This window comes from Sus scrofa, chromosome 8, assembly GCF_054392235.1.
Source record: "Sus scrofa isolate SSC_HxYL_T2T_F1_AM1 chromosome 8, Sscrofa_HxYL_maternal_Yorkshire_Landrace_v2.0, whole genome shotgun sequence".
NCBI classification, from domain to species: Eukaryota; Metazoa; Chordata; class Mammalia; order Artiodactyla; family Suidae; genus Sus; species Sus scrofa.
In genome coordinates, this window is record NC_139390.1 from 1,048,883 (window position 1) to 1,073,761 (window position 24,879).

At 62.5% G+C, this 24,879-nt stretch overlaps 2 protein-coding genes and 1 long non-coding RNA gene across 10 annotated transcripts in view; 2 read left to right on the forward strand and 1 right to left on the reverse strand.

Annotated features, from left to right (window-relative positions):
- Positions 1-3,880, forward strand: part of NSD2 (nuclear receptor binding SET domain protein 2) — a 79,391-nt gene extending 75,511 nt beyond the window's left edge. For all 6 annotated transcript variants that reach the window (XR_002346526.2, XM_021100910.2, XM_021100913.2 and 3 more), the window contains one exon: positions 636-3,880. Coding sequence is in view for 5 of the 6 variants with exons in the window: in XM_021100910.2 (XP_020956569.1) it covers positions 636-907 (272 nt within the window). In the remaining variant the exon portion in view is untranslated. The remainder of the gene's footprint in view (positions 1-635) is intronic.
- A 414-nt stretch (positions 3,881-4,294) lies between these two features.
- On the reverse strand, positions 4,295-24,879 carry NELFA (negative elongation factor complex member A). Of its 3 annotated transcripts, none has more exons than XM_003128808.6 (11): positions 24,655-24,879; positions 10,637-10,808; positions 9,208-9,369; positions 8,222-8,311; positions 7,132-7,262; positions 6,959-7,028; positions 6,760-6,848; positions 6,089-6,200; positions 5,288-5,565; positions 5,088-5,187; positions 4,295-4,945 (listed from the first exon to the last, which is right to left on the reverse strand). In XM_003128808.6, exons 1-11 carry the CDS (start codon positions 24,862-24,864, stop codon positions 4,761-4,763), a joined length of 1,599 nt encoding a protein of 532 aa, XP_003128856.4. In that variant the 5' UTR covers positions 24,865-24,879; the 3' UTR covers positions 4,295-4,760. The 3 variants fall into 3 exon arrangements, with proteins under 3 accessions (XP_003128856.4, XP_084827402.1, XP_084827403.1); XM_084971276.1 differs by lacking the exon at positions 24,655-24,879 and adding an exon at positions 22,953-24,449; XM_084971277.1 differs by lacking the exon at positions 24,655-24,879 and adding an exon at positions 11,505-11,631.
- On the forward strand, positions 12,613-20,070 carry LOC146400276 (uncharacterized). Its single transcript, XR_014812049.1, has 2 exons — positions 12,613-12,799; positions 19,880-20,070. It is a non-coding gene; the product is annotated as an uncharacterized LOC146400276 (long non-coding RNA).

Below are 24,879 nucleotides of genomic sequence, written 5' to 3' on the forward strand. Positions count from 1 at the left end.
TGGGGGGGGGGGGCTGCGCCTTCCAGGGACCCGTGACCGTCACCTCGGGGGTGGGGGGAGGGGCTCCCCAAGCAGCCGAAAGGTGGTTGAACAGCAGAGACCCCCGCGTGGCCGAGATGGCAGGGCAAGGCCAGCACCGCGGACGGATGTTGTCCTGAAGGCTCTGGGGTGGGCGCCAGAGAGGCCGGCCGCGGTGGGTGGGTGACCACCGGGAGCCTCCAGGCCTCCGAGCACCGGCTCCTCGTTCCTGTGTAGCTACCTGCCTAGCACGAGTTGAGCAGCTCTTTCAACCATGGACGTGGGTTTTTTTGGTCTTTTTGCCTTTTCTTGGGCCGCTCCCGCGGCATATGGAGATTCCCAGGCGAGGGGTCCAATCGGAGCTGCAGCCACCGGCCTACGCCAGAGACACAGCAACGCGGGATCCGAGCCACGGCTGCCACCTACACCACAGCTCACGGCAACGCCGGATCCCCAACCCCCTGGGCCAGGCCAGGGACCGAACCTGCACCGGCATGGTTCCCAGTTGGGTTCGTTGACCCCTGCGCCACGACGGGAGCTCCAGACCATGGACGTGTTTGCGTGTTTAAAAGTCTTGCTCCATCACTTCTGTCTGGTGACACCTTGTTTCCTTGCAGGGAAGTGGGAGTGTCCCTGGCATCACTGTGACGTGTGTGGCAAACCCTCCACTTCATTTTGCCACTTCTGCCCCAATTCCTTCTGCAAGGACCACCAGGACGGGACGGCCTTCGGCTCCACCCAGGACGGGCGGTCGTTCTGCGCGGAGCACGACCTGAGGGCAGAGCCGGCCAGAAGTGCCCAGACTGAGCAGCCCTGCCCGGAGCCCGCCAAGCCCAAGGGCAGGAGGCGGCGGCGACGGTGCTGGCGCAGGGTCACAGAAGGCAAATAGCGCCAGGCCGCGGCTCCGTCGGATCAGGGGCAGCCCTGTGGGTAGAGGGCCAGACGTGGGACCGGCCCGCAGGACGCGGCCTGCAGCCACCAGGACGGACGCACAGGCCTCCTGGGGAGGGAGCGCCTCCCCCACTGAGCCGTCTCCGCAGCGTCCGCTGCGCCCGCACTGACGACCGTCCGGCCGCGTGGCTCCCGCCGCGCTGCGGGCGGTCCAGGACAGACGCCTCACTACACAGCCTTACGGCCACGGCCAACTTGAATCTCCGGGTGTCGGCGTCCCTCCCGCCTGTGTCTTTAGGGTCAAGTGATGATTGAACAGTCGCTGGCGTGTGAAATGTTTTTACTTCACCCGAACCGGCCAGAGGAAGTAGTTTCTTTCCCAAGAACCCTTGAATCTCCACGCTGTCACCTGGCCTGCTCACCTCCCGCCGTCACTCGGGAGAGACCGGGGGCCCTGGCGGAGACTCAGACCCCAAACTCCTCGGAAACCACGGTTCTGATGATTTTGCTTTTATGGAACAGACGTATGATTTTTTTGTACTAATGCAAAGTTTTCCTCCAGATGCTTCTTTTCCCTCCTTGTGAGCAGCAGCCCAGGACGGGGGGGAGGGGGCAGCGTCGTGTCGTGAGGCCCCGCAGGTGCCCCCCCCCGCCCCGGCTCGGCCCTCACGGCGCAGGCTGGCGGGGCTGCCTCCCTGAGGTTCCTCCTAAAGTTTGTGTACTTTTGCAGTTGGCTTTTCTTGACCAGTTTCTGGCTTTTATTTTCAATATATTTTTGCTAAACTGTTTCACAAATCACCACCGACTGAGATGCGTATTTACTGATGCGTCCTGAGTTCTCGCAGCAGCAGGGACGAGCGCCGTGGGTGTGGCCCCCGCTCAGCTGTGTCAAGTGACGACTTAAGGAACCAGTCTGCCTGGGCCCTGCCCGGCGGTCCCTGGGGCTCGTCACACAGCAGGGCTGCGGGGTGCTCAGGACCCGAGCTCGCGGGCAACGTGCAAGTCCAGGACTCGCTTTCGGGCTGAGGAGAGACCCAGAGCTCAGGACCGCGGCCATCGGACGGGACCCCTTCGCCTGCGGGTCTGTTCCTGGGAAACGCGAGCTGCGCGGGGCCGACGTCCAGGGCTCGGGGCCTGACCCCGCAATTCCCACTAACTCTGAGCTGTTCACCGGCCCGGCCCCAGGGTGAGGCGCTTCCGGGAAGGGCTGGGTTCTCCATGGACGCCGGACTCCCGCTTTCCGGGCCCTGGACGCTGGAAGCGTCTCGCCAGGTGCCCGCGAGCCTGCCGGCCTCCACCCGCAGTGCGAGGGAAGGGGCCACTCGGCAGCAGGTGCTTTTTTCTGGCCCTTTCTTCCTTTCTTGACCGCGCCCGTGGCACGCGGATGTTCTCACACCAGGGATGGAACCTGAGCCACAGCAGTGATGGTGCTGGATCCTTCACCCCTCGGCCTTTTCTCAAGGTAACTAAAGACATCGCTTCTGCAGACAAGTTGACACGCGGGTCCTTGGAAACTGCTGCTGAGGCCTCCTGCTTGGACTGCAGGGGGTGCCTGGACCCCAGCTCCCTGCTTCCGTGGGGCTCTGCCAGGCCGTGACCCCGGGGAACGGCGTGCCTCGGGTGAGGTGCCCGGGCCTTGCGGGCACGACTGGGAGAGCCTGTGACGGCGACCGGCCCGTGGCCCATCAGTGGTGACCCTGGGAAAGTGACTGTACGTGGGACTGGGGGTACAAGTTTGTCCTCGTGAAGATGCTCCTGCACGTGGCTCAGTCATCCCGGAAGCCGCCTGCCTGGCGCGATGTGGGGACTGGGGATGTTTTGGTTCAGACTCTGGTCTCCCTCGAGTGGTCGTAGGAAAATACTGGATTGACAGAGACTCCTGCTCCTCGTGCCCTGGACCTGGCCCGGCAGCATCCCTGTCCTGCACCCCGGGTGCCTGGCGCGGGCACGGCGGCCGTGGGAGCCCCTGGCCTTTGGAGCCCGGGGCTCGTGTCCTCTCCCGTCCTTCCCCAGCGAGGGGCTCGTGCGCAGCCGGGACCTCAGAGCTGGCTCTGCCGTGCGCTGTGGGGAACAGATTAACTTATTTTTGTATTTCCCAGGAGAACTTTGTGATTATTTCCAAATCCCTCTTTCTGGAGGAAGTGCTGGGACAGTTCAGACGTGGTCGCCCTCTTTCCAAACTCTGAGACTCACAAGCAGATAACACTAACTTGAGCACGTGTAGAAAACCAGCGCAGGGATCGGAGTCCGACAGGCTGCGGAGCGGGAAGAGCCGAGCGGAGCTGGAAGGGCCCTCCCGCCGGGCCGGGGCCTCTGTGCCTGAGGGGAGCGTCCTTGCCGGACGGATGTGGTCTTTTCTGAAGGTCGGTTTCAGGTCTCGGTCAGTTATGCGAAGCGGAAACAAAACGAGAACTGCCCGAGAGCCTCGGGACGCCTTGCGTGCGGGCCGCAGGCTCGTGTCCGATGCAGCGAGGACTCCGGACACCGCCTCCCACTCAGGTCTGTGCTCCCAGCGCCTCCCCAGGCCTCGCCTTGGCGCAAACCGGCGTGCGGCGCCCGCCTTCGAGGACTAGCTTGTTTTCGGGAACGAGAAGAGCCCGTTTTCGTGAAAGGTGATGCAGACATCTCGTCAGCTGCCAGATTCTTGATCCTGTGAGACACGCAGTGTCCCTGCGCCTCGCGGGGCCCTGCTGAGATGTGACGCGCCAGTGGGAAGCTAGATGCGAGCGCTGGCGCGCCTGCTGCCGTCTGGGCGCCACGGAGCCAGGCCAGGGCCCGCCTCGTGGGACTGCCCAGGTGCTACCGCCAGTTCAGAGACTTAAAAACTTGAAGTTCACTTCCGGGGGAAACATGCTGAAATGTAGATTTGAGAATTGCCCGTTGGGGGGGGGGAAATAATAATAGCATTTAAGGAGAAATTCTGTTTGGAAAATTGTGTATGAGTATTTTTGTATTAAAAATGTCTAAAGGCTTCTTTCTTAAACTCATTTAATGTCACACGGCACTGTCAAGCTTGGGATCTTTCTCCATTTTCCCAGTCGCCAGCATCCATCGTCTTGAGGCGTCTGGCACAGCCCCCTGCTGTCACCCCCTGGTGGCCGTGGAAGTAGGGCCGAGGTGTCCGTCACACGAGCACAGAGACAGCAGTCTTGGAAAAAGGTGGCTTTTCCATCTTAAGCAACAGCCCTCGCCCTTGAAGGTGCCGCGATGGGGGAGGAGCTGAGCCCCGGGCCTTGGTCCTTCTCGTGACTCCAGAGTCTTTGATGCCCTCCCCGCCCCCCGCCCAAGGAGTAACCCCTGGGCTGACCCCAGCGGCACCCGCCCCTAGGGGGGCCGGGCCCCCAGAGCAGTGAGGTCGAGCTGGCCAGAAACACAGCTCTGGTGCTTTCTTTAGAAAAGCTCAACTTTAATGACTCAGGTCGTTTTTACAATGGAAACAGGTGACCCAGGGACTGGGCTCAGAGGCTCGCGACCGTACAAAAGACACATACAAACCCCAACCCCGCGGGGCGCCTACGGCCCGGGCCCGCCCCGCCCCGCCCTGCCCTCAGCGCCCGCTTTGGTCCCTCTGCCTCATGGGGCGGGGAGCGCGCTGCTCCAGCGAGGAAGGGCCTCCCCCCAGGCGGGCGGAACTTAAGAAAAATAAAAAAGATCCGTCTACCAGGCAGAGCTGTCGCTACGATCAGGAAGTTACAACTTTTTTGGCCAAGTTGAACATTCAAAAAAGTAAGATTGAATCCAAAAAAGTGCCTCAAATCACACACGAGGGAACCCACCCACGTTAAAATTTAAAAACCGAGTCCAAAACACCCCAGGGACACGGAACCTAAACCCGAGGCGGCGGCGGCGGCCTAGGACGCGTTGGCCATGGGCTTGTACTTCTTGAAGCGCGTCCACTGGCCCGTGGCGTAGTTCATCTCGAACACGGTGTCCACCAGCATGGTGGTGCTGCCCTGGCCGTCCGACTTGGGCAGGTCCTCCGTGTGCTCGCTCAGCTTGATCTGGATCACGTCGCCCTGCTCCTGGCACGGGTTCTCTGCGGGGCGGGGGCGGGGGCCGCTGGGAGGGGGCCTGGGTCCGCAGAGCCGCCCCCGAGCCCTGCGGGACCCGCGCCCCCCCGCCCCCGCCCTGCGGGACCCGCCCCCCCCCCGCCTGCCCCCTCCCGGCCGCGGACCCACCTCGGGAGCCGGCCATGAAGCCCAGGATGAGGGCCTTCTCGGGCCGCGTGACCTTGTTGGCCGTCTTGAACATCTCCTGCGCAGCGAACATCTGCTCCCTCTGCGGCGGGGAACAGGTGTGGGTACCGGGGCCCCGCCAGCCCACCCAGGGCACAGCCGCACCCCAGCGGCGGGGCCGCCACCCCGCCCCGCCCACCTACCGTGAGCGACAGGTTCTTCTTGGGCTGCTGCTGGGCAGGGGGCTGGGCCTGGGGGGCCACCATGGCCACCGGAGGCGTCTGGGCGGCGGGGGCAACGGCTGGGGGCGTGGTGGGCGTCAGGGGCGAGCTGGGTGCAGGGGGCGCGGGGGCGGCAGGGCTTGGGCCACTGTTGTACATGGGTGCCCGCTGCTTGAACTGTGCAGGCAGCGCGGGGCTTGGGGCACTGGGCTCCTCGGGCGGCCGGCTGGCCTGCAGGCTGGCTTCCCGGGAAGATGGGGCTGCAAGCGAGGTGTGGCCTGGTGAGAGGCCTTGACGATGGAGCCCGCACAGCCCCTACGGGGCACCGGGGCCAGGGTGGTGCTGCCAACTGGGCAGTGGGCCAGAGGCCACGGGCAGACCAGACGTCCAGGCTCTGGTCCCCTTCTGGCCTGGGGACCAGCTCCCCAGCCCCAAGCCGGCCCTGCTGAGACGCCAGAAGGCAGGTCCCGGGATCCAGCCCTGCCGGACCCCCAGGGCCCCCTCCCGGGGCCGGGCTCCTGCCTGGCAGCACAGCTAAACCCAGGGAGGAAAAGCCTGGGCACAGCCCACAGGACTACGCTTCAGACACCTTCCTTCTGAACCGGGGGCTGAGACGTGCTCCTGCTGCCGCCTGGGGAGCAGCTCCCGTGTGGCCCAGGAAGGCGCAGAGCAGCTGGGAGCGCAGGTTTAGTGCCCCGCTGCCAGCAGCAGGGCTGAGGAAAGAGACGCGGGACAGAAGGCCTGACACCCAAAAAAGCGCCACGTGGGCGACTCCCTGCTCACCTGGCGGGGTCTCGGAGCTGGGGATGTAGGACGAGGCTGGGACCGCGCTGGGCGTGGCGGGCAGGTAGCTGGTGGAGGGCAGCGCAGGCTCGCTGCTCAAGGACCCGAGTTTCTGGAAGACAGAGGCCGCGGCTCCGCCCAGAGGCCGGGGCTCAGCGCGCGCTGCCCCAGACCGGGCGCTGCCGGCTCCCGTGGGCCTCGGCGCCTCCAGTGCCGCAGCAGCAAGACAGGGCACTGCTGTGCCCACAGGAGGAGCCTGGAGCGGCCTCGGGGGCCGCTCCTGCGGTTTGTGGAGCCTCCCACACCAGCCGTCTCCGAGAGAAGCTCAACGATGTTTTTCTTGCCACAAAAGCAGAGGCGTTACGAGAAATAAGAGGCAAGTTGCCTGACACCCAGAAACGAATGACAGCGACAAGGTGTGACATGGTGCCTGGCAGTCCAGCCGCCCGAGGGCAGGCAGGACCGGCTCCCGCGGGCAGACCAAGGCCTTCCGAGCAGCGAGGCCCAGGCCAGCCTTCCCGCGAGGCCTGCCCGGCCACCTCGCTGGATGGAGAGGACCCGCCAGGGAGCACGGTGCGGCCAGGGCCACGCCTCCGCCGCGGCCGCACGTCTGTCCTCCAACAGGACCTGCTCCAGCGGCTGAGCAAGGACCAGGGGGCCCGCAGCCCTACCTGAGTGGACACCAGGCCGGCCGCGTAGTCCGGGGTGGCGTTCTCCACGACCGTCTCCTCCTTGGCCGGCTTCTCCACCGCCTCCGCATCTGCCGGCAGAGCAGTGGCCTCAGCGCCCTGGCGGCCCCCCCCGGGCTCAGGGGGACAACAGGCGGCACAGGGGACGAGCCCGAGACAGAGACGCGGCCCAGATACACACCCAGCGTCTTGCGCCGCCGCTTCGCCTCCCGGCCGGCACCCACCATGTCCAGCTCCGAGATGTCCAGCAGCTGCCGAGACAGAGGCCCGCGCTCAGCCCGGCACGCGGGGCAGGGCCCTGGGAGCAGAGCCGCCAGGGCAGGGGGCGGGGGGTGGGGGCAGGGGGGCGCCCACCTTCACGCCCCTCTCCTTCCGCAGCGGCGTCCGCGACGGCGGGATGGGGGTCCGGTTCCCGGCGGGGCTGAAGACGCTGGGGGCGGTGGGGCTCCTGAAGGGCGCCTGCTTCGGGATGCCTTTGAGCGGGGCTGCGGGCGGCGGCCGGTCAGGGCCCAGCGGGCAGCAACTCGTCCGCCCCGTCACGCCCGCCGTGCCCCAGCTCGGCCCCTGCCGCCCACGAGCCGGGCAAGCGCTCCCGAGGACTCGCCGCATCTCCGCGAGGGCAGGGGAGGCGACACCCGGGACGCTGGGACCCCAGGCCCACCCTCCCGAGTGGGGGTCAGCCTGCCCCGAAGAGCGGGGCTGTGGGACCCGACGGCACCACAGCTGAGGAGGACCTCCTTGGCAGAGACACGCCTGCAACCTCCCCTTTCGCGCGTCTCCCGGTGAAGGGGCCCGTGGCGGGCTGGCAGCCCCCGCTCTGCAGCCGGACCCGCACCCTCCCCGCCCAGGCCCAGCCCTGTCTCAGGGAAGTCACCTGACACAGGGAGGGCGCTCCCTTCTGAACGGGGCCTGTCCCCTGCCCACTCCTGAGGTCACACGTGGCCCCGGGGCAGGGAAGGAAGCTGTCTCGGGGGACCAGCACATGGGGACAGAAGGGACGTGACAGTGACAGCCCGTGTCAACCTGATGTGCCGGCCAGGCCTCCTGGGTGACGGCCAGCCCAGGGGAGCCTCCCTGCGGCTCCGGGGGGCAGGCATCTGCCGGTCCCACCTGCCTCCTCGCCTGTCTGGCAGCCTGGGGCCCTGCGACGCGGGCCACGCGGAGCTGGGGGAACGGCCATCTGTGAAGCCCCTGCAGGACCTCCCAGCACCCCGCGCCCGCGTCTCAGAGCCCTGGGCCCCCAGCCCTGGGGCACCCGGAGGCGGCCGAGCGAGCGCAGTGCGGCAGCAACAGCGCGCAGAGGGGCTGTCCTGTCCCGGCAGCCGGCAGGGCCCGCAGCACAGCAGCAGGCCTCCGCGGGCAAGAGCCAGCACTCCAGGCCTCCGCGGGCGAGGGACGGCGTGGCTCTGGGCACCCTCCGCACAGACCCGGGCCCGGGCCTTACTCGTCGTGTCCATCTTGCGGAGCAGCCCGCGGCCCTTGGCGTGGAAGGGCACGCCCGCACTCCTCTTCAGCTGCTGCGCGGTCTCGGTGGCTGCAAGGAGGGGCGGGTGTCAGTGCTCCCCGCAGCGACAAGGCGCCCGTCGCCGTGGAGGGACGGATGGCGTCCCTCCGTCTGAGTTACAAGGAAGCTGGAAGGACTGACGCACAGACACACATCAGCTGTGGGACGAGAGGCCCAAGTTCAAATGTCACAACTGCATTGTCTGTGCAGGAAAGTCCACCCTCAGTGAACAGAGCCGCTGAGGCTGCACCTCCCAGAGACAAGGGGCAAGGCTGGCACAGAACGTGGCAGAGCTGAGCTGGGGGGGGGGGCAGGGGGCGGGCAGCCCCCGGGGCGCCCTCGCTGGTGGTCGGTAGGCATGAGCCAGCACCTCCCTTCACAGACGTGGAACCATGAGGCAGGAAACAAGGGACCCTCCCCACAGCAGGGGACACAGCCCCACGCCAGCACCTGGCCTGGCAGGTGCAACCACTGACCACGTGGAGGGTCTGAGGAGCTGAGCCAACCCCAGGGAGCTGCCCAGGAGCCCGAGGCCTGCACTGCGCGCTGCCAGCTCCGTGAAGCCGCAGAGCGGGGCTGACCCCAGGGCACGTCCACCCGGAACAAGAGTCACCAGGGCTGCTGTGTTTTATCTGGATTCTTTGAAAACGGGGCATCGAAGAGCTCCCTTGTGGTGCACAGGTTAGGGATCTGGCATCATTACTGCTGCGGCGAGGGTTCAATCCCCTGACCCAGGAGCTTCTGCATGCCGCAGGCACGGCCCCCCCCAAAAAGAAGACAACTTAGGTACCGTAACCCCCCGAAGAAATCTAAAAACAAAAGCTCCAGGCCTAAGACAGGCGCGGTTTGCTTGGCAGGCGGTCTTGCCACGGCGGCTGGGCCTCCCCGGGCAGCGCCCGCCCAGACCCGCGCCCTCGGGCACTCACATTTCTGCAGGAGCTCCGCCCTCAGCGTGGCGCTCTTCGGCTTCCTTTTCAACTGAAAGTGTTTCACCGGGGGCGTGAGGGGCCCGGCCAGGGTGGTCAGGGCGTTTTTATTCAGGTACTGGCACTCCAGCGGGAGCATGGCCGAGGCCTCGCACTCGTTCACTGCCCGTTCAAGAACCAACACGTTAGGAGGTGCGTGTCGCACAGGCCACCGTGTTCACAGCTCACAGGAGATGACAACCCACAACCTGGCAGGTGGCGCCTCTGCTTGGATCTCAAAACCGAAACAAGCATCCCCGGCCTGCCGCCACCCAGCCAGCCCGGCCGCCACGCTGGCCCAAGGTCCAGGACAGCAGGATCCCTGGGAGCTTTTTAAAGGCAGAAGCGCCTGCCACCCCCCCGTCCCCCATCACCGGACTTGCTGAGGGCTGGCGCCACAGAGGCCCATCAACACAGCCCTCTGGAAGCTGTTCCGTGCACCTGCTAGGGCAGCAGCAGAGGGGCACAGGCCCATGGCCCCCATCAGGGGCCTCTCGGGGCCGCATGAGAAGCCCCAAGCCCGCTGCCCAGGTTGGTAACGAGCTGCCCTGGAGGGAAAGCACGGGCCAGCCCAGCCCTGCTCCGGGAGACAGGGGCAGCGTCGGGGCAGGCCCCTGCCGGCCAAGGGAGGGCACCCGGGTGGCCTGGACCTGTCTGGACCCTCGTCAGGGGATGACCAGGACAGGGACAGCTTGGGTCTGCACCCCAATGCTCTGGGGGTGCCCACGCAGTCCGTGGGCAGCTGCAAGTCGAGTGGAAGCCGCGGTGTGGGCGGCCACGCGGAGCCGAGAAGAGGCACCGGAGGCCACTCGTGGGTGGCGGGCACCGGCCCTGCTGCCTCCGTCTTTAAGGGGCTGCAGCTGCAATGCTCCCGCTGGGAGAGGGGCCCGCGTGGCGGGGGGACAACGGACCTCATCGTTCCGTGCTTTTGAGGACGATTTGCAAATGTTTTCTGAGTAGTTTTCAGTTCACGTTCTAAAGAATGTAAACTAATGATGTTTTCAACACATACGCGTGTCTGTTCTGCGCCAGCGAGTGTTCTAGGCCCCGGAGGTACAGCCTGAATTGGCAGAGTTCGTGTCCTCAGGGAGCCGAGTGGGGAGAGAGCATGTGCGCACGTGAAAATAAGTAAAGGGGGCGCTGGGCACAGCAGGCACCCTGGGCACAGCAGATGCCCTGGGGAAGGAGCGCACGGGCTGCTGTTTTCAAAGATGCGCAAAATGCCACCCGGCAGCGGGTGGGCGCGCGTGTCTACGGGCACGTCTCAGGAGCACAGCACGTGCACACAGCACACACGACCTAATGCTCTCAAGGCCAAGCTCATCTCCGAAGGGGCGTTTTAAAGAAACCCACCTCCCCCTGCAGCACAGGCCAAACACACTCAACCTACCCTTTTCTCTCAGCTCTCCTAGGATGTCCTGAACGTTGGGGTTCTGCTCTTCGAGATCGAGGTTCAGGGAGCCGGTGTCAGGAAAGGACTTCAGGATGTCGGCCACCATGAGGACCCAGGGGTCCGAGTCCAGGGTGGCCAGCTGGATGATCTCCGTGAGCGCGCCCTTCATCTGCCGAGGAAGGACAGGGGACAGTCCTGGTCGCCCGCCCCGTCCTGCTGTCTCACAGGGCCGTGTCCTGCCTCTGCAGCCTTGCCCCCCCCCACCCCAGGGCCACCGGTCCCTGGCCGCCCGTCCCGGCCAGGCTGCAACGCCCAACCCCCGCCCTGGCCTGCGGACCGTCCCGCCCGGGGCAGCGCTTCCCCCCTGCCCCCGGCCTCCCGGCGGCTCCATGTGCGGGACAGCAGGAGACAGGCCCCGAGGGAGCAGCCTGTTCCAGCTCCCGAAACGCCTCTCTCGGCACCTGCTGCTGAGGCCCCCAGAGTGCGCGGAGCCCGGCCAGGTGGCGTCGGGGCCCTGAGGCAGGCGGCGCTGAGCCCTGTCCCACGCCTTGCTGCCCAGGCTCCGATGTGGCAGGAAGGCAACCAGGAGTGGCGAGCCACCCTCCAGCAGGGCTGCGGGGCCAGGGAAGAACCCGGAGGTGGCGGCTGCTAGAGGACCAGGGCCACGCCCGGCCGGAGCCGCACCCCTGCCCGCGTCCCCTCCCTGCGAGGCTGGATCCTCCTCCCAGGGCTGCGCGGAGCCCAGAGCCCGGCTCCCGTGGCACTGCCCGCTGTCCTGCCACAGTCACTGCTGTCTGAGAGTCCCGAGAGCTGAACGGCCCTCCGCGTGCCTCCCTCCCCCACCCAAGCCCTGGGCTCCACCTGCCTGCTCGCTGGCCTGGGCCTTGGCCCAGCGGCCCACTGCCCTCGGGATTCAGGCAGGCCTGACCTGCCTGGGGAGCCCCCATCCACACCCGTGCGGCCAGAGCCCACCCGGGCTGGGCCCAGTGTCCCAGAGTCCCCACCAGCCACGCCCGACGTCGGGGGGGGGCAGACGGGGGGCCCTCCTGTAGGCCACGCACAGGATCCACAGGCTCAGTGCCAGCTGACCCAGTTCCAAAGGCCTGTCTCTCAAAATGCAGGGAAATGCGCTCTTTTGATTTGCAGCAAAAACAGGAAACGTCTCGTGATGTTTGCAGCAGACAGCTTCTAGATGACGTTACGGAAAAATAAACCCACCTCCCACCTTTCCCCTTTCATCCGCTGAGCTCTAAACCCTCCTACGTTACAAACATCAGGCTTGAAAGGGAGAGCACCTCCCGGTCAGCCACGGGGGCGCGAGGGGTCCAGACACGTCCCTGGCAAACTAACACCGCGTCAAGAAGGACAGCGGCTTCGGAACCCAAGTCCCACGTGACGCGGCTCCCCAGAAGCAGCCCCCTCGGCGGTGGCCCCAAAGCACCCAGAACAAGAAGCAAACAGACGGCCGGCCGTGCGGAGACCAGGGGAGGCCGCGAAGGTCACTGACGCGGGCCAAACGTGGGTGCCGCCTCCTGCCTGTGACCCGAGGAAAAACAGGTGACACCAGCCACGGGGTGGGGACGTGGGAGGCCTGACGCCACGGCCGGGGCGCCTCAAAGAGACCAGCCCGTCTCCTCGGGACCCCGCCGCGCTCCCAGGTGTTGCCCCAAAGAACTGAAAGTCTGCCCCAAAAACAGGGACTGAATGGCTGGGGTTTTTTGTCTTTATAGGGCCGCACCCTCGGCATATGGAGGTTCCCAGGCTGGGGGTCTGATCGGAGCTGCAGCTGCCGGCCTGCACCACAGCCACAGCCACAGCCACGCAGATCTGGGCCACGTCTGTGACCCACACCGCAGCTCACGGCAACGCTGCAACGAGCCAGGCCAGGGATCGAACTCGCATCCTCGTGGACACGAGTCGGGTTCTTAACCCGCTGAGTCCCGAGGGGAACTCCGGAATGGCTATCTTCATAGGAGCCAAAAAGTGGAGCAACCCCGTGTCACCACCTGTGCAACGGAGGGTTTATCGGTGCGTCGGCTACTGTTTGGCAAGAAAAAGCAGCACTAACTGTGTGACAACATGGGTGAGCCTTCCAAACGCAAAGCTCTGTGAAAGAAGCCAGACACGAGGGAGCACACACGTGCGAACTGTCCAGAACAGGTAAACTCCGACGCAGGAAGCGGGGCGGCGGCCCCACAGCTGAGCGGGGAGGGAGTGGCTGCCGGCGGGCAAAGGGTTTCCCCCGCCGTGTGGCGCAAACATGCTGTGTTAAACAGTTGTGACGACGGCACGTCGTAAACACACCAGAATCACTGATCTGGACGCTTCATGTTTTATGTATTTACTTTTTTGCTTTTTAGGGCTGCACCTGCAGCATACAAAGTTCCCAGACTAGGGGTGGAGTCAGAGCCATAGCCGCCGGCCTACACCACAGCCACAGCCACGCGGGATCCGAGCCGCGTCTGCAACCCACACCACAGCTCACAGTGACACCGGGTCCTTACCCCACTGAGCGAGGCCAGGGACCGAACCCGCGTCCTCATGGACAGGTTCGTTACCGCTGAGTCACAACGGGAACTCGATGTGCACACTTTACAAGAATGGGTCCTACGTGACTATCCCAACCGGAAAATCTGTACAAGGGAGGGGCAGGGGGAGCTCAGGGCGAAGCTGAGTCAGAGCCCACAGGCTGGCCTCACACCCAGGCTCCTGCCTGGGACCCAGAGAACGTGTCTGCGCCTGCGGGCAGGGGCCTCCCCAGCCCTGGCCGAGCATCGTGTCACCAGGCGGCACAAGTCCGAGAGCCCAGGAAGCGCGGCTGAGATGGAGGCAGCGGGCCGGCAGGACAAGGACAGGCCTGTCCCTGGAGCAGGGCTCGTCACCCGGGACACGGCTCCAGGCCTCCCTCGCTGGGAGCTCCCGTGAGCGCAGGGGGAGCCCGGAGCCTGGAGGAGGCAGCAGAGGAGCCGCCACGGGGTTGTCGGCGCCCTGCGGGGACAGCACCGCCAAACGCCAAACGCCAAAGGAAGGACATGAGGAGCTCGCATCGCGGCGCAGCGGAAACGAACCCGACTAGGAGCCGTCAAGTTGCAGGTTCAATCCCTGGCCTCGCTCAGTAGGTTAAGGATCCGGTGTTGCCATGAGCTGCCGTGTAGGCTGTAGAAGCGGCTTGGACCCCGCGTGGCTGGGGTGCAGGCCGGCGGCTACAGCTCCGATTAGACTCCTAGCCTGGGACCCTCCATATGTTGTGAGTGTGGCCCTAAAGAGCAAAGAAGAAAAAATAAGGACAAAAAGCAGAGAACCGAGTCAGAGACACGGCACGACCACAGCTGACGAAAGCAATAAAAAGACCACACCGAGAAACAGACCTGAGATGCGGTGAAATCTTTAGGAGCCCCAGCAAGGCCTGAGCGGTGGCCAGTGCCCTCAACAGCACAAAGACGGACACCCCCAGTGACGCGACACACCCGGGGTGACCCTGCTCACACCGCACAGCTCCTTCCTCAGAACCGGACACCCTGAGCCTCAACGTCCTGTGCGAGGGTCACGAAGCAAAACCAAGAACAAGAAAAGGAAGAGGGAGAGGCGGGTCAGCTCCTCGGACAATCGAGTCGGAAAGGCCCCGGGTCAGCCCCGTCCTCACTGCCCGCTTTACGCCCAGATAAATGCCAAATGGACCGCACCTCAATTTGAGAAATCAGACTAAGAAGAGCACCAGCGGGCGTTCCCGTCGTGGCGCAGTGGTTAACGAGCCCGACCAGGAACCATGAGGTTGCGGGTTCGATCCCTGGCCTCCCTCAGTGGGTTAAGGATCTGGAGTTACTGTGAGCTGTGGTGTAGGTCACAGACGCGGCTCGGATCTGGCGTGGCTGTGGCTGCGGTGTAGGCCCGGGGCTACAGCTCCGATTCGACCCCTAGCCTGAGAACGTCTACATAACCGCAGAATGCGGCCCTAAAAGACAAAGGAAAAAAAATTTAGAAAATAAAAAAAGCACTAGGAGAAAACTTACACGTGTCTCTTCTGCGTGACTGCTGAGTAAGTAAGACAGCTTCTGTGGTTAGGATTCTAAACCAAAGAGCCATCAAAGACACGAGTTCGAATTTTACTACCTAAGTATTTTTTGCATGGAAAACTACCAAAAAACCTCCAAATCCCATAAATGCTACCAAGAGAGACAGCAAGCTGGGTGAAAAAAACAGTTGCAACTTCTATCCCAGGCAATTAAAAAACCCACACACGTGTGTGTTTATGTTTTATAAATATCTATATTTATTTAATTTTTTTTGGTCTTTTTGCCATTTCTTGGGCCGCTCCCACAGCATATGGAGGTTCCCAGGCTGGGGGTTGAATCGGAGCTGTAGCCACCAGCCTACGCCAGAGCCACAGCAACGCGGGATCCGAGCCACATCTGCAACCCACACCACAGCTCACGGCAACGCTGGTTCCCTAACCCGCTGAGCAGGGCCAGGATCGAACCCACAACCTCATGGTCCTAGTCAGATTTGCTAACCACTGAGCCACGACGGGAACTCCTAAATATCTGTATTTATAACACAAAGGACAGACGTGTATTGATCCTACAGGTCAAATTTTAAAGTTTATCATGAGGAAGATGATTTTAAAATGGATTTAACATAAGAGAAATGCAAAATAAACCCAGGAGGAGACAGGTCCCCCCGAGAGAGGGGCAGAGCAGGCTGACCGGGGTGGCCGGCCTGGGAGGGCAGGCCCGACAGTGAGGGGCTTTGGGGCCCAGGACAGCGTGGCCACCCCCAGGCCGGAGAACGCGCTTCCAGCAGGGCTGGCGTGGCCACCCTGGGGCTCGGCCCTGGAACAGGCCTGGCAGGAGCGACCCCGCCCAGGGAGCAGGGACCACACAGGCTGTGGACGGAAGCCAGCACAAGCTCTGCCACAGTCGCCTCGGGACACTCGTCACCACTCCCGACGCCCGAGCCTTCTGCCCGACCGGCTAGCACGTCCAACAAGTCACCGTCCAGGGGCCTCGTCGCCGAGAGCGGTCGCTGCCGCCCGAGCCCAGCGTCGGGGACGGGAGACCAGGTGGGTTCCGCTGGAGAACGAACGCGGCTCCTGCCCGCGCTCCAGGTGGCGGATCCCTGGTGACCGGGCATCCCCGCCACGCGGGGCCCGGCCCAGCCGGGTGCTGGGGCACAGACAAGACACAGCGGTCTCCCCAGCGCTCTCTGTGAGCGAGCACGCGCGTGTCCCCCACCCGCAGGCTCGAGGCGTGGGGCCTGGGCTCCCGCTGGGGCACGGCCTCGGTCCCCGGCCTGGCAACTCTCTCCGCGGCAGGAGCAGCTGGCACAGGGGCGAGGGAGGCCGCCCCGGATCCCGAGGCCAGTAACCTCCGAGCGTGACCTCTGCAGACAGGGCCTGCGGGAGGCCGAGGTCAACAGGACGAGGTCGTCCGAGTGGCCTCCGGCCGCCAGCACCTCGCGCAAGGGGGAAACCTGGGCGCAGACCCCCGCGCGGGGAGGACCACGTGAGGGCGCGGGCCGGGAGGACAGAACACCGGAGCCCCGAGGGTGGGAAGAGGCGTGGAAGTGACCTCCGGCCACTCAGAGCTGTGGCAGCACATTCCTGCTGCGGAGACGCCTGCTCTGCGGCCCCCTGCTCACTGCAACCCCAGCAAAGCACCAGCAAGCAAGCCGGCCCTGACGGACTGGCGCACGTCCCCCCAAGTTCACGTGCGCACACCGCGTCTCCGGGAGGGGCTTCGGGCGGCCACGGGTGAGTGGGGTTGGTGTGCTGCGGCCAAAGAGGAAGAACACAGACGAAGCAGCAGAGGGAAAACTGAGGAAGACAAGCCAACATACTCCACATCCACTGAAACGCCCCCATCCGGATCTTTACAGAGGAGAGTCAGGACGCACGACAAACAGGAGCCCAACCTCAGGGGCTCCCGTCGGGGCTCAGCAGAAAAGGAATGTGACTAGTATCCACGAGGACGCAGGTTCGATCCCTGGCCTCGCTCAGTGGGTTACGGACCCCGCATCGCTGTGGCTGAAGCGTAGCCTGGGAACGTCCATATGCCACAGGTGCAGCCCTAAAAAGACACACGCGCGCGCGCACACACACACACACACACACACACAAAGTGGGATGTTTCAAAGTTTCCCAGACCCTGTGATTTTTTTTTTAATTTATTTTTCTGTCTTTTTTGTTGTTGTTGTTGTTTTTATTGTTGTTGTTGTTGCCATTTCTTGGGCCGCTCCCTCGGCATATGGAGGTTCCCAGGCCAGGGGTTGAATCGGAGCTGTAGCCACCGGCCTACGCCAGAGCCACAGCAACGCGGGATCCGAGCCGCGTCTGCAACCTACACCACAGCTCACGGCAACGCCAGATCGTTAACCCACTGAGCAAGGGCAGGGACCAAACCCACAACCTCATGGTTCCTAGTCGGATTCGTTAACCACTGCGCCACGACGGGAACTCCGATTTTTATTTTTTAAGGCTGCACCCATGGCATATGGAAGTTCCCGGGGCCAGGGACTGGATCTGAGCCTCGGCTGTGGCAACGCCAGACCCTTTCACCCCCTGCGCCTCTACAGCAACCCAAGCCACTGCCAACTGCAGTCTGTCTGTTTTAGGGCCACACCTGTGGCATATGGAGGTTCCCAGGCTAGGGGTCGAACCAGAGCAGCAGCTACCGGCCTGCACCACAGCCAGGCAGGACCTGAGCCACGTCTGCAACCTACACCACAGCTCATGGCAACGCCAGATCCATCTGCAACCCACAGATCAAGGCCAGCGATCAAACCCGCATCCTCACAGATACCAATCAAGTTTGCAACCCACTGTGCCACAGGAGGAACTCTGCTTTTCATTTTTATTTATCTTTTTGGCCATGATGGCAGCAAGAAGTCCCTAAGCCAGGGATCAAACCCTCTCCACAGCTGTAACCAGAGTCACAGCAGTGACAACGCCAAATCTCTAGCCTGCCGAGCCACCAGGGAACTCCGAGCCTGTGACTTTCGGGCTGCAGAGACTCTCAGCGGAGAAGAAGGGTAGGTCCTGCAAATCCGCAGCTGTGGCGTGTCCCCTGGGAAACGCTGTGTCTTGGTCACTGGGCAGCTGGCCTGACCTGTTTGTCATCCCAGGGGATAAAGAGACAGCGATGCCAGCCGCGCGCTTCTGGACTAAGACTTCCCGAGGCCATCAGTCACCCCGGACACCACCCCTTCGACCTCCTTTGGTGGCAGAGTTTAGGTCTCAGACAAGAGGGTCACTGGTTTTACTCCGCACGGCTTTTACCCTTTTCTCAGCGCCCTTTCGAATACGGCGCACACGTCCCGACGTCAGGACTCAGGCCCCACGGCCCTGCGGTCAGCGGCCCACCGCTCTGCGCTGCCTCCCGCTGTCCTCGCTTCCCTCCGCAAGTGGAAGGTGCCTAGAGAGCAGGGCCTGACACTTCTGCCCCCACGGGTAAACTACGCCACTGGGTCACTAGCCTCCCCTTCCTCCGCCACGGTGAGAGCTAAGGGTGGTTGTCTACTCAGAGGCTTTCAAGAGAAGAGACGCATCACAAAACAAGCGGACGGGTCTCGAGAGGGCATCAGGGAACGCAGGCGCAGGGCCCGGGGCCCCGGCCCGCCAGCCGCGCCCCTTTCGCAGCCCAGCCCAGCCTCGGCGTGGGCGACTCCTTCGGGCGCCCCTGGAAGCCCGAGGAGAGCAGGGATGCCGATGACGCCGCCGTGCACTCAGCCGGGCTGGGTCTTGCTGCCAGGCGGGTGGCCGCCAAGGCTGGGCCCACGGCGACGGGCCATCGAAGCGAATGGGGACACGATCGCCAGAGAAAGCCGGGCGTGGACCTCGATGAGACACAAGGGCAGACGACAGGAAGGTCCCTCCGCTGCGACAACGGGTGGAGGCCAACGTGTCCGCGTGCAGAGTGGAGGGGACGAGGGACGAGGCTGGTTGGGGAAGCGGCAGATGGACACTCCGCCCCGGCAGCCGGCAGCGCACTCGCGGCCAGAGGCAAAACCAACACGCGGCCGCCCGTGCCTGCGCCCACAGCTCCTCCACCCGGCGGCGGCTGCTCCTGGCTCCGCACGGCCTTCCCTCGGGCACTCGGCAGAAACCCGCTGGGGCTGGGGGACTTCCCCTGGGGCCAGGTGGCACCGGCCTGGATCCAATTCCCTTCTCACTGTGTATTGTTTGGGTTTTTTGGTTTTTTCCGTATTTTTTTTTAAGGGCCGCACCCACAGCACACGGCTCCCAGGCCAGGGGTCAAATCGGAGCTGCAGCCGCCGGCCTACACCAGAGCCACAGCAACGCAGGATCCGAGCCGCATCTGCGACCTACACTGGAGCTCATGGCAACACCGGATCCTTAACCCACTCGGCAAGGCCAGGGATCGAACCTGCATCCTCATGGATGCTAGTCGGGTTCGTTAACCACAGAGCCACGATGGGAACTCCTGTATGTTTGTTCTGTTAACTGTCTCCAAGGGGTACTTTGAGGTCAATGACACAGAGCCAAGCAAAAAAAAAAAGGAAGGGAGGAGGAAAGAAATACGAGCTGTAGCAGGTGTATAATGCTTCTGTTTATCTTTTCCTCCTCCTTCAGTCCTGAGACACAGAGAGGTTCCCAGGCCAGGGATCAAACCAGCGCCTCCACAGAGACAGGCCGGCTCATTAACCCGCTGTGCCACAGCGGGAACTCCCTGCACCGTTTGCTGTTACATGTCCAGCCAAGAAGTGCTTAGACACCAGGTCAAAAGTTCTTCTTGGTGTGTCTGTGACAAATCTCCGGATAAGATTAACCCCTGAACTGCGGTGAAGCCGCTGCCCTCCCTAACTCAGGTGGCCCTTATTCGATCAACTGAAGGCCTGGACACACCAAAGAGGCAGCATTGGCGTTTCCGTCGTGGCTCAGCAGTTAGCAAACCCGACTAGCATCCATGAGGACGCGGGTTCGATCCCCGGCCCCGCTCAGTGGGTTAAGGATCCAGTGTTGCCGTGAGCTGCAGCGTAGGTCACAGACACAGCTCAGGCCCAGTGTTGCTGTGGCTGTGGTGTAGGCCAGCAGCTGCAGCTCTGATTCAAGCCCTGGCCTGGGAACCTCCATGTGCCGCAGGTATGGGCCTTAAAAAAAAAAAGACCTATGGTTCAGCTCTCCTGGGTCTCCAACTTGCTGGCTACAGATCCTGGGACTTTTCAGGAGGCATGTGGGCGAGCCATCTCCTTTTAATAAAAACCTCTCTCCCTCTCTTTCTCTAGACAGCACACACGGCACAACGAGGCAGCTCGGGCTACGCGTTCCGACGCCCTGCGGTGCCCTGGACAACAGTGTTGGGGCATGGACGTCCCTGTCAGCTGGTCCCACATCAAAAGCTTCACCTTCAGAATGACAGCCCTGAGGTATCAGACCCTTAAATGACTGACAATAATAAAGTAAGTGCAGGTTCCCATCATGGCTCAGTGGTTAGCAAACCTGACTAGTATCCATGAGGATGCAGGTTTGGTCCCCGGCCTCAATCAGTGGGTCAGGGAATCCAGGTTGCCGTGAGCTGTGGTGTCGGTGGCAGACACGGCTCGGATCTCGTGTGGCTGTGGCGTAGGCCGGTGGCTACAGCTCTGATTCGACCCCTAGCCGGGGAACCTCCATATGCTGCGGGAGTGGCCCTAAAAAGACAAAAAATTGAAGTTAAAAACAAAAATAAAACATAGCCTCAAAATACATAAAGCAAAAGCTCATAAAACTGTAAGGACCAGATAAATCCATAACCATAACAGACATAAACACACCCTAACATTAACCGATTTTAAAAAGTTTGTGTGGTTTTTTTTTTTTTTTTTTTTTCTTTTTGCCTTTTCTTGGGCCGCTCCCACGGCATATGGAGGTTCCCAGGCTAGGGGTTGAATCGGAGCTGTAGCCACCAGCCTACGCCAGAGCCACAGCAACTCGGGATCCGAGCCGCGTCTGCAACCTACACCACAGCTCACGGCAACGCCGGATCGTTAACCCACTGAGCAAGGGCAGGGACCGAACCCACAACCTCATGGTTCCTAGTCGGATTCGTTAACCACTGCGCCACGACGGGAACTCCTTAAAAAAGTTTTTAATTAGTAAGACTGTCGTATAGCTGTACAACCCGATTAAACAACCTGACTTAATGCACACGGGCAATGGCCCACAGACCTAAACACGCTTCTCAGGCTCATTTTCAATGTTTACAAAAACAGTACATTAAGAAAATCTCGAATTTCAAATGACAATTAATATAGACTACCTTCTCTGACAAGCACTCAGTCTAGCTAGAAATCACTGGTAGAAATGTAGCTAAAATTTCTCCCCCTCCCATGTAAGGAAATTAAGAAACTTTTCTCAATTACAAAGGGTCATCATAGAAATTACAATGTATTGTGACTTGGTGATGGTGACACTATTTATCCACACTTGTAGAATGCAACCAAAGCTGCGACTAGAAAAAAAAACAACCTATGACATAAAATGTATATTATAGAAAAGAAAAAAAGGCTGAAAAATGAGGACATCCCTCCTAAGAGATCAGAAAAAGAACAAGATAAATACAAAAAAAGGGAAGAAAATACAAAAGTACAAAAACTGTGCAACAGAAAACACGAAGTTAAAAGTTATGACACTTTGAAGTCCTGTACGAGTGACAGCCACCTGGTGAGACGAATCAATGGAAAAAAGAGTTCCCGTCGAGGCGCGGTGGTTAACGAATCCGACCAGGAACCATGAGGCTGCGGGTTTGATCCCTGGCCTCGCTCAGTGGGTTAAGGATCTGGCGTGGCTGTGGCGTAGGCTGGCGGCTACATCTTCGATTCAACCCCGGGCCCGGGAACCTCCATGTGCCGTAGGAGCGGCCCAAGAAATGGCAGAAAGACGAAAAAAAAAAAGAGGAGTTCCCACCGTGGTGCAACGGGGTCAGCTGCACCTCCGCAGCACCAGGAACAGGCCTGACCCCTGGCCTGGCACAGTGGTTAAAGGATCTGGCGCTGCCAGAGCTGCAGCCTAGGCCACAGCTGTGGCTCAGACTGATCCCTGGCTTGGGACCGCTATACGCCTCAGGGTGGCCAAAAATGAAAAAAGAAAAGAAAAGAAAGAAAAAGGGAACATCGCCACACATGCTTCCAATGTTAAAAAAGACGCGAGGATGTTATCATCTTGATGCTGATAAATGTGAAATTCTAGTGGAAACCGCCAAATCGCCAGAAAATATACAGCACCTGGACAATTCCACTCAAGATCACATGCCGCGGAGTCTCCCTAAAAAGACGAAACCGAAAAAACAAAAAAACGTAACATCAAACACCAATACTCGACATCTTCCCGCCAAGAAAATCCAGGTCCTGACAGCTTCACGACTAAGTTCGGCCAAACACTCAGAAGAAACGATTCCGGGAGCTCCCATCATGGCTCAGCGGTAACAAATCCAACTTGCATCCATGAGGATGCGAGTTCGATCCCTGGCCTCGCTCAGCGGGTTAAGGATCCGGTGTTGCTGTGAGCTGTGGTGTAGGCTGCAGACGCGGCTCGGATCTGGCGTGGCTGTGGCTCTGGCGTAGGCCTGCGGCTGCAGCTCCAATTAGACCCCTAGCCTGGGAACCCCCATACGCTGAGGGTGCGGCCCCAAAAGACAAAAGACAAAAAAAAAAAAAGGAAATGAAAAAAAAGACACAACATTTCCATTCAAAACATCACCATAATCCTACAGGTAAAGCGACAAGTTAGGTCGCCCTCAGGAACACGCGTCCTGTAGAAGTGGCAACCACGTGTCCACAGACATTCTGCACATCGGAAAAACCCAGCATTCACTCGTACTTACAACGACCGCACTGGCTACCTGAGAGCCAGGCTCACCTCTTGGTGGGAGTGGAGCCAGAAGGCACGGCGAGGGAGAGCTGAGGAGAAAGGACGCCTGACCTGCGGCGAGCAAGGGGGTCCCTGGGGACCCCTCCCGAAGCCGAGTCTCCCCAACAGCGGAGCTGGGGAGGCTTGAGGCCAGGGTCACACGCGCTTTCAGCAGGGGGCTGGGTGGTCAGCAGAGCACCTGGGGGGCCCTGGTGGCGGCAGAGCCCAAGGACACCTGTCCGTCCCTCCACCTGAGGAGAAGCCGGGCTGTGTGTCGTCACGAAGCAGGTGTCGCCACTGCTTCTCCCCGGCCTGCTCCCTCGCTTCCCGAGCACCACGAACTGCGGACACCTGCGCGAGGCCAAGCTCGGGACGGCTTAGGCCAAAGACAGCGTCCGCTTGTTTCCAGCCTTGGCCACGAACACAGGTCAGGCATGGTCAGTAAACACGTCAGAGGGGAAACAAACTCACATGCATCCCAGGCCGAGTTCCAGGAAGGCTCTGAGAGGTGAGAGGCAAACTGTGCCTCTGGCAAGACAAGAGGGAGTTTCCTCTGCCTCCTCGGGAAACATCGCCTCAACAAGAGAAGACTGGCCGGAACCGTAGGGGAGACCGGAGGTGCACGCCTGTTCAGTCACAGTGAGGGCGTCTGCGCAGCCCAAGATCTCGAAGACAGCCAAGCAGCACCCACCGGGGCGGATGCCCAGCAGCACCCACCGGAGCGATGCCAAGCAGCACCCACCGGAGCGGATGCCCAGCAGCACCCGCCGGAGCCCGCGGGGTCACGGCTGCGGCTCGGGCTGCGGCCGGGGGGTCTGACCCCTGGCCAGTGACGTTCCACGTGCCGAGGGGGCGGCGGGGGCGACACACAGGTGGAAGGAAGGCAGAGCACGCCTGAGTGAGGAAGACCGCTACTCAGAGTTGCCGCCGGGGCTCGGCAGTACCGAGCCCGACGGCTACCCACGAGGATGCGGGTTCCACCCCTGGCCTGGCTCTGTGGGTCCGGGACCCGGCGCTGCCCTGAGCTGGGAGTGGGTCGCAGGTGCGGCTCGGATCCCGCGTGGCCGTGGCTCTGGCGGAGGCCGGCGGCTGCAGCTCCGACGGGACCCCTGGCCTGGGAGCCTCCATGTGCCGCAGGTGCAGCCCTAAAAAAAGAAAAAAAGACTGCTCTTCAAAACGTATGTGTTAACTTGTACTTATTTTGGCCGCACCCCCTGGAGTGCGGACGTTGAGGGGCCAGGGGTTTAACCCTCGCCTCAGCAGGGACCCGAGCCGCCGAAGTGACAGAGGATCCTCCGTCCTTCGAGCCACAGAGAAGCCCCCCAAAATCTGTTTTTTCACAAGGGAGTCCCCATCATGGCTCAGCGGTTAACGAATGCGACGAGGGCCGTGAGGCTGCGGGTCAGTCCGGCCTCGCTCGGCGGGTTAGGGTCCGGTGGTGCCGGAGCCGTGGGGGGTCGCGTTGCAGCGGCCGCGGTGCAGGCCGGAGGCTGAGCTCCGATTAGACCCCTGGCCTGGGAACCTCCACCTGCTGCGGGTGCGGCCCTCAAAGACAAAACAAAATAAATATCGTAAAACTCCGCCAAAGCAGTGGAACGCATGCCCTCGGGCGTAAACAAAAACGAACGAAAAAGGGACAAACAAGTCACAAGAACCCCGAAGAAGGAAGAACCCCAGGAAGCGACGCCCGACCACACGGTCCTCGGAGAACCGACGGGGGCGGCCCCGCCGCCAAAGGAACGGGCGCGCCCACCCGCCCACGCAGGACACGCCGCGCTCGACGCCCCGCTCGCGGGTCCGACCCGGGAAGCGCTCCGCCACCGACGCCCCGCCGGGAACGGCCCGAGGCTGCGGCGAAGGGCGCGTTGGCCGCTCGGGGGGCGACGGCAGCCTCGACCCTCCGCGCAAACGCGATGAATTCGCCGAGACGGGAAAGGGCCGGACGGCAAGGGCGCCAGACCCGCGCCCTCGGCGGCACGAGCGCGCGGCGGGCAGCGGCGGCCGGCGGGGCCCCGAGGGGAAGCGGCGGCCGAGCCCCGGCCCGCGCGCCCGGCCCGGCCCGGCCCGCGCGCCCGGCCCGGCCCGGCCCGGCCCGGCCCGGCCCGCCGCGCTCGCTGGGCCCGGGGCGGCCGGGGTCCCAGGGGCCCGGAGGGTGCCCCGCCGCCCGCCTCACCTCGTCCACCGTGCGGCGCGGGAGGTGCAGCGTCCCAAGCAGCAGCTTGAGCTTCACGGCCGACGAGAGGCCGTGGAAGCAGAGGCGGATGTTGTCGATGACCGCGGCCGTGAGCAGGGACGCGATGCTGGGCGGCGCCCACAGCTCGTCCGTGGCCCCCAGCTTGTTGTGCAGCCACAGGCCCGTGTCGCTCTCCCGCATGGACGCCATCTTGGGGGGAAAAAA